At 40.2% G+C, this 11,563-nt stretch overlaps 1 protein-coding gene and 1 pseudogene across 1 annotated transcript in view; one reads left to right on the forward strand and one right to left on the reverse strand.

Moving 5' to 3' along the window:
* The window catches only part of POLN (DNA polymerase nu), a 170,886-nt gene extending 160,062 nt beyond the window's left edge, over positions 1-10,824 (reverse strand). Inside the window, exon 1 of the mRNA XM_075543610.1 lies at positions 10,686-10,824. Coding sequence (XP_075399725.1) covers positions 10,686-10,824 — 139 coding nt within the window. The remainder of the gene's footprint in view (positions 1-10,685) is intronic.
* Positions 7,248-7,822, forward strand: LOC142443110 (ATP synthase subunit s, mitochondrial pseudogene; annotated as a pseudogene).
* Positions 10,825-11,563: the final 739 nt, after the last annotated feature.

Genomic DNA, 11,563 nt, shown 5'->3' on the forward strand with positions numbered 1-11,563 from the left:
AAATAGCTCGCTGGAGACGGACACTCATTCACTCCCTATGAAACATTCCTGTTGACAAGCCATATTGAACAATGCTGATGGCAGCCAGAGCCTTGGAACTGGAGGAGCCAGGTGGAGACCCACAGCAGTGCTAAGATGTTTCCACAACCACTGGATCCACAAGACTTTCCACCCATTGACCTGTGATCATCCTGCACTTGGCGTCATTTCATGTGAGTCTGAAGAGGAATCTAGACTGGTACTGGGCATATGGGCTAAAACCGGATTTATGTATTTGATCTGGACTGGACTGGGATGTTTCTCAATATACAATTGCTCTTTGATATAAAGTTCTTTCTTATACACATGAGTGTCCCTGGATTTGTTTCTCTAGTCAACCCAGACTAACACACTCTCCAAGGAGGTCAGAATCTCAGCCATGAGGGTAGTGCTCCTTCCAAAGATATCCCTCCTCTCTTTACCTCAGTCTTACTGAGTAAGCAGCTGCTCCCAATATCTGTTATTCTTTAAGCCTTTTGATGAATTGCACTACTTAATATTTTTTTTATAAGCGCTCCCTGTTCAAGTGACTATATGGTTTTTGTTTTGAACTGGACTCTCTCCTACCCTCCCTGAGCTGACCCAGTAACTCTTTGTCTGGTTATGTTGTAAGTTAATGGCCAAGAGAGGAGGTGTGACAGATCCTGAGGGAGCTTGTTCTTATGTTTCGACAGTTGTCTCTGCATTGTCTCCCTGCAAAAGAGGAGCACTGGCCTAACGGGGGAGCAGGCTGTTCTGCAGTTCCAGAGTGTTCAGGTGTATGATGAATCTAGATTTGAAAGCATCAACCCAAATACTCCCATCTCATATTTCAGGGTCTGGTCCTCTTTCTTTTTGATCAAGGTCCTGACCTTGAGGAAACAGGCATGCCAGGGTTGAGAACGCCTCCATTTTCTGTGAAGCTCTTCAATTTTCAGGATTAAGTCTCAGGGCCTGTGGCTGCAGTTAATGATTCTCTTTGTAGGCTGCCAAGAAAACCCTCTGGCCCTCACATTGAGCCTTTAATTGCTGAGTAATCATCCTCAGTCATTATCTTTTTCCAAAGAATCTATTGTCCCCACTATAGCTACTGAATTCCACTGTCTCCCAATGCCCTGTCCTTTTTGAATACTTAGTACATTGTCCCAGCAGTGCTACTGCTTCTGCTTTACACCAGACCATCCACCCCTAGTGAAAGTTTGAACTGCAATGCTGCCACCTGCCAGAGACTATCAGTATGTCCGCCAGCCTGGGGGTTATGCAACTCCCAACACCAAGTCTACTTTCAGGTCAGTTCCCTGGGAATCACTCGGATTTGTGTGCAAAAAGTTTACTGGAGTGCCTTGGGGGGTAGGGGGCGGGAATAAAGGATTGGGTTGAGGAAAACTTGGATGTGATGTGGTTGCAACAAAGATTTTGTTGGTATGAGGGACCATCAAGTTGCTTCCAACTCATAATGACCCCATGCACAACAGAACAAACCATTGCCAGGTCCTGAGCCATCCTCACAATTGTTCCTATGCTTCAGCCCATTGTTTCAGCCATTGTGTCAGTCCATCTCCTGAAGGGCCTTTTTTTTTTTTTTTTGCTGCCCCTCTATCAAACATGATGTCCTTCTCTAGGGACTGGTTTCTCCTGACAACATATTCAAAGTATGTAAGACGGACAAAGCCTTGCCATCCTTGCTTCTAAGGAGCTGGTCTGGCCATTACTCCCCCAAGACAAATTTGTTTGTCCTTTTGACAGCCCATGGTAATTTTAAAATGCTTTGCCTGCACAATTCAAACGCACCAAATCTTTTTCAGTCTTCCTTATTCAATGTCCAACTTTCACATGCATTTAAGGAAACTGAAAATATAGCTTGAGTCAGGTGCACCTTAGTGCTCAAAGTAACATCCTTCCTTTTAAACACTATAAAGAGGTCTTATGCAGATTTACCCAATGCAATGTGTTGTTTGATCTCTTTACTGCTACTTCCATGAGCATTGCTTGTGGATCCAAGCAAGACAAAATACTTGACAACTTCGATCTTTTCTCTATTTATCACGATGATACCTATGGGTCCAATTGTGAGGATTTGGATCTTTACATCGAGTTGCTATCTGTATTTGAGGGCTACAATCCTGTTTGACTGTCCTCATCAAGGCCAGCTGGTTCAGCCAGATTAATCCCTTTGGATCCCTTTCTATTCTTCTTCATCAGCATCTGTCAGCTTCATGTAGAAGATATCACAGCCATCACGACTTGTACATGTAGGGGTTCTGAGAAGATGTTAGAGAATTCTATTCATTGCTTTCATGGATCTACAACCTTTATTAGTGTGAGATGATATCTTTTAAATCAAATAACAATCCAATCTAAAATATTTGCTTACTGTGATCAAGACATCATCAAGCAAAAACATAACACAGAAAACTGAGCTACATACATATGGATTAAACAGTGAAAATATTTACTTCCCAATCTCAATACTCAGGTAATGGAAAGCAGGCCTTGCAAAATACTTAATGATGCTGTCACCGTGCAGAACTGGAATGAAGGGCACACAGAACAGAGTAAGGGTGAAGACAGAGACGTGTCAGGTATTTGAAAGCTGCAGTCAAACCTGAATCGAGCATAAAATAAAGGCGGGAAAACAGTGGAACATAGAATGAAAGAAGACTGAAGCCAGATCAGTCTGGAGGAGCTGATGCCATTTAGAAAATCAGTTTTACAGAGACAGGGACAAAAGCTGAGAAAATTCCAGAGATGGTGAATAAAAAATGACCAAAGTAGCAAAACACTGAAGGCAAACAAAAGTTGAGAAACTGTAATGGACTGAACTGTCCCCAACTGCCACCCCCCCCAACCCCAAATAGGTTGTAAATTATAAATCTGCACCTGTTTAAAAGCAATAAAGATACCACTTTGAAAACTAGTGTGCTTGACTCGAGGTATGGTATTTTCAATAGCCTCTTATGCATACAACTGGGCAAGTTAGACCAAACAATTGGTACCTTTGAAATATAAAGTTGGGTGGTCTCTTTGCCCTTTATAGTGTCCTCAAATTATGACCCAAGATGTGGCTACATACTCTTTTGTTAAAGGGGTTAAGTCTGTGTCTCATGAACCTAACCAAGGACCACAGCAGAAAACAGCTTAGATCAAAGGAATCATAAAGGACAAGAGAACAGCCTGTTTCTTGAAATTCTTCAGGCAGGAAATAGACCAAAGGAATTACATCCATTGTCCTCCAAGAAAAGCAACAATCCTCCCTGCAGCAGAGCCCAGAAGGCCGACACCCAGTGTCTGAGAGGGTCATTGCCCAAATGGGCTCAAAGAACAAATTATGTTCAATCTTGAGGGCTATCGTAAATTGACCTGTTTTAGACTTGCTTGGCACCCATAATTCTATCTTTCTTGCCAATTTCAACCATTTGTAATGAAATTATCTACCCCATCTACCATTGTACTTCCAAACAGGTAACTTAGAGTCCAGGTTTCACAGGTTCAGAGGAATTTTGCCCCAGGAAGGAATTAAATCAGTGGTTCCCAAAGTGGGCAATACTGCCCCCTGGGAGTAAGGCACTGGAACAGTCTACGGGGGAGGAGGGTGCCAAACCGGATACCTATGCTTTATCCCACATTATGGGTTATTGTACAAAAACTAGGGGAGCACCATTTTTTCTTTTCATGAAAAGGGAGTGGTAGGCCAAGTCAAATTTGGGAACCTTTGATTTAGATGATTCAGAAATAAGTCGTTGGCCTTGGAGTTCAGACTCTGAGGTTGATGTGATGCGATGAGGTGAAGAAACTTTACATATGGCAAAGATATCAACCTTGGGAGGCCAAAGGGTAAAATGTTATGAATTACATGCTCCAAGATGTTATAAACCCTAACTTCTATGCCTCTGGTTAAAATCCTATTTTGGAATTGGTTTTGTGAATGAGGCAGAATTAATGTAGCATGTATCTTGACTCAAAAGATACAAGATCAAACAAGCAAGCAATAGAGATGGGGGAAGGGATGTGAAACCAAATTACACTCCCCGGGAGCAGCAGCTCAAAAGGAAAGGACCTTCTTCCAGAGTGGACAGGGTTCCTTCCTTGAGAGGAAGCACCCTAAATTCAACTTCTAGCCTGTGAATAGTGACCAAACGTCTGTTAAAAGTCACCCACCCGTGATATGTTATAGCAGCACTAGATGAACTGAGACACAACTTAAAATTCCCACAAACATTAAAAAAAAAAAATCTGTTTAAGTGGAAACACATAAGACCCTAACTGAAAGAAGTGACAATGGGAGCTGAAATCTTAAGTCTCTGCAAGTAATTGAATGAGCATAAGGATTTTGAATTTGATGTGGCAGAAATAGAATCCACATATTCATTAGAATACACAATCACAAAGATACACAGTCATTTACTTTCACATACCTGTCCCTGAATTGACAGACTTTAATAAGGAATGGGAGTAAAATTAACATTTCATATTGCTGAAAGGGATTTGAACATATATTTACCTTAAGGGGTCTTAGGCCCCTAAGGGTAATGTTTATAAAAATTTTTTATACTTGATCTTAGCCAAACGGCCAAGAAGCGATTGGAAAATTGTTGGTATTAGTGGAAAATACCACATTTACCTATAAACTCTAAGATAAAATGAAAAAGAATCCTAGGAAGTCTTTACTAAAAAATTTTATTTCTATACACATGGAAGGAGAAAGGAGCCTTGGTGGGTTACACACTGGGCTCCTAACTAAAAGGTCCGTAGTTCAGAGCCACTGGCTGCTCCATAGATGGAAATGAAGCTTTCTACTCCCATAGTTACAATCTCAGAACCCACAGGTGCACTTCTTCCCTGTCTTGTGAGATCAGAGGTGGAATCAACTTGATAGCAATGAGTTGGAGTTGTTACTTTTTAGTATCGGTATTGATATAAATAAAAAACATACACCAATAAATAAGTACTCAATCATATGTATAAGCCTAGCACCAGATCAAATGAAGTCCCTAAAATGACCCTGAAAATTACCCCTACCCTAGTATTTACCAGAGACTTTCAACATTACTGAGTAAAATGGAACATTTGAGTCTGGTGGACTCAATTTTGGTTACAGTTCTATGTTGTATGAATGAAAGAAAAGAGCTAGGTAGTAGTAATGAAAGACTCGGCATCAGTGGCTTCCAAAAAGGGCATTTATTTCTCTCATGTTCTGAAGTGAGCTGTCCCAGTCAATGGTACAGTTGGGTTTCATGAAGTCACTCGGGAAACTGCCTCGAGGCTCTTCCAGCATGGTGCTCCACAATCTTCTACGACGCTGTCATCATTCACAAGGCCCTCGTTTCAGGTTCCAGCTGACAGAAAAGCAGTAGAGGTGGCAAGTCTACTTTCCGCAGGCCTAGCCTGGAAATGGCACACACCACTGGAACTCATATTCTGATAAGAATGTGACTACGCGGTCACACCTGAATGCAATGAGACAGACTCAGTCTGACGGGGTGGCTGAGAAGGAAACAATGAATGTTGCTGTGGGGGACAACACATCATTTCTGCCAAAAAGGTCTTGGGAACAATAGAAAATGTTGGTGATTGGGATGTAGGTGCCAGAAAAGACAGAAGAATGGTTACCTTTAAGTGAGGACAGGTTTGTCACTGAGAAGGAAACTTTGAAGCATTAGCAATTTAAGTAGTTACATGGACATTCACATTTTTAAATAAGGATTTTTAAATAAGGAGCTATGCTAGTTGCAAAATGTTATTATCAGGAAAGGGTCAGTCTAATCTTTACTGGATTTGTATTTTGAGATAGTTCAGTCTAACAGATAAAAAATTAGGCTTCAAAATGATAGGGAGTTTTCATATTCCTTGGGTTTACAAAAGCAAGTGTTTGTATTTTATGTATTGCTATTCCATTTTTGTTTTCAATTATGATATTTATTTGATATGAAGCAAGCTATTAAAATTCAGATTTATAATATTTTACTTATAGGAAAGAAAAGTATCAAAAGAGTCTAGGAATCAACCAGTCTTGAGTTGATCATCACCAACAAATAAGCCAATAACAATGCAGCGTTAATTCAGACTCCCATGAAATATAAGGAAAACTGGTGGGAGTGTATGGGGGTCAGACTCTTAGGTGGTCTGCTTCCAGGTATTCACACTTTTGAGAAATCCCCTCTTCAGTATGAGTAGAATTTAGCAAATAGTTTCTAACCAACAAACATAGCAAAGGCAATAGGATGGAGGTGTGTAACCACATAAAACGAATGTCAGCCTTGTTAGACACTTATTGGCTTTGACAGAGCAAGCTGCCAAGTGAGAGGGCCATGAGGAAAGGAAGTGAGGGAAGCTGAAGCCAGCAACACATGGAGGCCTTCTCTCCAAAAGCATGCAAAAATACGGAATTCTGCCAGCAATCAGGTCAACTTGGAAGCAAATCCTTCCACATTCGAGTTTCAGAGGAGACCAGCCCCGGCAGAAACCTTGATTGTAGTAGTCTGGCCTGATACACAAAGTGTTGTTTCAAGTCACTAACTTTGTAGTGGAGGAGCCCTGCTGGTGTCGTGGCTAAGCTCTTGGCTGCGAACTCAAAAGCCAGAGCTCATATCCACCAGCAGCTCCGTGGGAGAAAGGTGTGGCCGTCTGCTTCCATAGAGATGGAGCCTACAGAGCAATTCTCCTCTGTCCTAGAGGGTCACTATCAATCTCAATTGACTTGATGGCAATGTGGTTTTTTGTTGTTGCTATTATTTGAAAACCGTAGCATTGCTGTTATGCAGCAATAGATGGAACATTCTTAAAAATATTATTCAAATTCTTTAATTCCAAAAACACCTGGCAGAAAAGTAATGTTATGTTTCCCCCTATCTTCTGAGTAATATTTACTAAAACTGGGATTTTAAGAGCTAGTTCAAGAACACAACTAGAGCTGACATGAAATGGGCTGATGACCACAAGAGTGGTTCTCAATAGACCCATGTTGTAGCAGCCTCCAGTGGCATTTCATTCTTAATTAAGCTTATGAAGGGACGCATACTTGTGCCTCTGAAGTATCGCTTGTTCTTTGCTTTAGAAAGCTAAGTATAAAGGAGAAAGTTCTTTCACGTTTATTATCTTAACTATGATGTTGAATATTTATCTTCAATATTGCCTCCATTCTCTCCAAAATATTATCAAGGTAAGAAGTCCAGAGGCAGCCCTGGCGGCGCGGTAGATGCGGGCACTCCCTCCCGCCGACGTGATTAAAGATGCTGCTGGGAAAAATCTCCCAGAAGTTCTGCAGCTTAAAGCAACTCCCAGTCATCCGACTCCAGATCCTTCCAGTATTTTAAAAGGTGGATCACGAGCGCATCAGGGACGTGGGCGCAGACAGGGCGGCGTCCGAGTGGCTGCTGCGCTGTGGGGCCATGGTGCAGTATCATGGCCAGGAGCGGTGGCAGGACCCTACAACAACCTCCCAACTGGCCCTCTGGACAAATATAAGATTCAAGCAATAGAAGCAACTGGCTCCTGTGTCATGAACATTGGATTTGACCACATGGAGGACCTGCTTCATGTTGAAAAAAATAAAACTATGCAAGTGTCATTACATCAAGATGACTGTTTAGAGAGGCTCAGTCAACTTGAAACTGTACGGGAAAGCATCTTGGAAATGGAAATCATTTCCTGTGGGAATATCACAGACCGGGGCATCATTGCTCTGCATCATTTGAGAAACCTCAAGTATTTGCCGTTAAGTGATCTTCCTGGAGTAAAAGAAACAACTGTCTAAGCCTTTCAGTTAGCACTGCCTTCTCGGAACCTACAATTAAACCTGAAGTAACCAAACAAAAACAAGTACCTAGTTTCAATGCAAAGAATCATTCGAAAACTCCAGCTCTCAACAGTAGTTATTACTATCTAATTATTAATAGAACAGAGAGGAAAAGTCATGCTGAGTCCATCACACGTAGACAGTCGTCAGGTGTGACTCACGCTCGTGCTAAGATGGGAGACTGGATTTTTGTACATTAAAATGCCAAGTGAGTGACAATTAAATTCGAATATATGAGAGGGCTTCAAAATGCTTATGGAAAATGGAATTAAGATAATGGAGTTTTTGCAAACTTTGAAGTTCCCCCACCCCACCCCCGACCCCCATATTACTTGATAATAATGATAAAGCTACTTCTTGGTGTAACAATATAGAAGTGATTTAAATGTTCAACAGATAATTCTTTATTATAGTATATGTAACAGTAATTTACAGTATATTTCACTGTAGCTTGAATGTTACTTAAACATGTTACCATAAATGCACAATTGTGAAAATGTGAAGCTAAATTATAGACTCAGTGGTGGGGGGAAAAAAAGTCCACACCCCAAAATTCTTACTGGTTTATTATTTACTAGCAATATCTACTGTAATAAGACATACATAGATACCTCAATGTGCCAAGATGAAAATGTTAAATGTTACTATATCTTAATCAACAAATAGCATTTATAATAGCTTTTGCTTAATACTTAATTTCACCTAAAATAAAATTTTACTTGTTTCATTCACCTTACTATGTAAGAAACATTTAAAATTTAAACTGTTCCTGGAGTTCCAAACATTACAGTTACACTTTTAAACATGTTACTCACACCTTTTTTATTATAATATCACCTAATGTCCTAAACTAGGAGCCATGGTGTCATTGTCAGGTAAACACTAAACCACTGGGTGGGATCTACCAGCCACTCTGCAGGAGAAAGATGCAGCTGTCTGCTCCTACAAGTATTTAGAGCCTCAGAAACCATATATAAAGTCAACAAAAGTTGTAATAAACTCGATGGCAGTGATTAATGTAATAAACACCTATGTGTACAAATACACGGATCTTTGTCACATAAAGCTTGTATTTCTACTACGACATATATTAGCAAAACACTTCTCTTGTCCACTGTGCACAGCAGAAACCTATGTTCAAGTTCAATGACTTGAGGGCCAAAATTAAAAGACCATAAAAAAGTCCATCTCTAGGCATCAAAGAACAAAAAAATCATATCATTGTGAATGAGGAGGAGCGCTACTGGGGACCCAAAGCCCATCTGTAGGCAACTGGACATCCCTTACAGAAGAGTCACGGGGAGGAGACAAGCCTGTCAGGGTTCAGTGTAGCAACAATGAAACATACAACCTTCCTCTAGTTCTTAAATGCTTCCTCCCTCCACTATCATGATCCCAGTTCTATCTTACAAATCCAGCTAGACCAGAGGGTGTACATTGGTACAGATAGGAACTGAAAACCAGGGAATCCAGGACAGATGATCCCTTCAGGGCTAGTGGTGAGTGGCGATACTGGGAGGGTGGAAGGAAGGTGGGGTAGAAAGGGGGAACCGATTACAAGGATCTACATATAACCTCTTCCCTGGGTAAGGGACAACAGAAAAGCGGGTGAAGGGAGACATCGGGCAGTGTAAGATATGACAAAATAATAATAATTTATAAATTATCAAGGGTTCATGAGGGAGGAGGGAGTGGGTTGGGAAAGGAAAAATGAGGAGCTGATACCAAGAGCTCAAGTAGAAAGCAAATGTTTTGAGAATGATGAGGGAAATAAATGTACAAATGTGCTTGACACAATGGATGGATGTATGGATTTTATAAGAGTTGTATGAGCCCCAATAAAATGATTAAAAAAAAAATCTCTTTTGAGGATACTTAAATACACAATACAGATTCTAAGGAAATCCCTGGACATTCAGTAAGCAGCTTCAAGAGCACAGAGCCAAGAAAGGAGGCATTATAAAGGGAGACTGAGTTTCATTTATTTGTAGGCATGGCATTTTCCTACAAAGTTCTAGACTGAAAAGTAAAAAAAAAATTAGTATTTTTTTATTAAGTAAGGTTCCAGTTAAAACATACACAGGTTTATTCCACAGCATGGTCAAGCATACTGTCTGTGAATGGCTACAGACAAGCCCTCTCAGTAATGCAGTCTTAATCTCATGAGGCTGCCTCAAAAAACAAAGATCCAATCACAGTGGCTTCCAAAGGGACGTGCAGGGCCAGTTATGTTCTAGGGAGAGTGATGGGTTAGCTCAGGTTCTAGTAACTGGTTTATAGAACTCCAAAGGTAAAAAGATTTTCTTGAAGAAAAATCAGAGGGACTTAGTAGGAAGAAATTTCCAGAAAATTAAAAACTGCATTGGTGAGAAAAGGTCTGAAAAGCTATGCCAGATTTTATTCTATGATGACACAACATACTTGTTCACTCTTTAAGGGAACCAAGCGCTGTACTAGGAGAACTTTTCATTAGGAAACCTTACTCCAATCTCCCAACAGCCTTGCTCTTGTACCTTCAAACTTTTTGTTCCCAAAATAAAACACATTAAAAAAAATACAGTTTAGGTGTATTCTTCAGCAAGGATTCTTCAGCAAGGGTTAGAGATGGAAAAGGAAATGTGTAGACTTAGATGGAGGAGCTGCTGAGAAACAATAGCTTCACAAATTCGATAATTTTATTTAATAAAGGTTTCTATTCTTGTGTCGAGAAACAGTAACTTCACATTCTTGCTGTTTGTTTAATAATGGTTTGTCTCTTTGTAGCTATACTTCTCTACTTATCCTTGTATGGAAAAATTCTGTGACCTTTTCAAGTCTTAGAATGAACATTCAAGGTAACAAAACCCAGCAAAGTTCATAAAAAATTACTCACTCTTTTCACTCTCTGTCAAATTTTCAGAATCCACTAAGTGAACTGAGTGCATAGCAGACATAATCTTCTGAGCAACACTGGAGAGCGGAGGCTGACAGAGTTCAAAGCCTACAAATGCCTCATTATTGTCCATTTTCATAAAATCCTAAATGTAAGATAAATGTCCACATATTAATTTTGAGACTTGAAAACAGAAAGCACTAGTTATTTGAAAAACTAAGCACTGAAGCCTTTTTTTAAAAATGAATATACTAATAACCACCACAGTAAACTGGTATCAATTACTCCATAGCAAAGAACAGTACAGAAATAAAGCTAAGAATCAATTCAAACATTGTATTAAACAAGCAGAAAACTAAAAAACATATTTCAGGTAAACCAATTTTGAAGTATGCACTCTCTCCCAATATTATGGAAGTTTGAAAAATGGCTGTTACTAGTCTTAAAATATATAAATCTAAAGCCACAAAAAATTATTTATAGCTGACTTGGGGAACTAGGGTAGATACACAAACTCATCATACCACTCAGCTCTACTAGCCCCTGGCTGAAGGTTCCAAACCAAAGTCACTGCTATCCAGCCGATGGCAAGCAACTCGTACAGGACAGGCTAGAACTGTAGCTGTGGGTTTCTGAGACTGTAAATCTTTATGGGAGTAGAGAGCCTCGTCTTCTCCCACAGAGTAGTTAGCGGTTTCAAGTTGCTGACTTTGAGGTTAGCAGCCCAACCTACAGCTTACACCACCAGGACTAAGCTGAAGGTACAGTAGGGGCTAATACACATTACCAAGCATATAGTCATATACCTAACATATTTGACACTAAACTGAATTTACTACCATGAGCAAAGAAACGAGGCATGATAGTTTTCCATATTA

Source organism: Tenrec ecaudatus, chromosome 3 (genome assembly GCF_050624435.1).
Source record: "Tenrec ecaudatus isolate mTenEca1 chromosome 3, mTenEca1.hap1, whole genome shotgun sequence".
Lineage (NCBI taxonomy): Eukaryota > Metazoa > Chordata > Mammalia > Afrosoricida > Tenrecidae > Tenrec > Tenrec ecaudatus.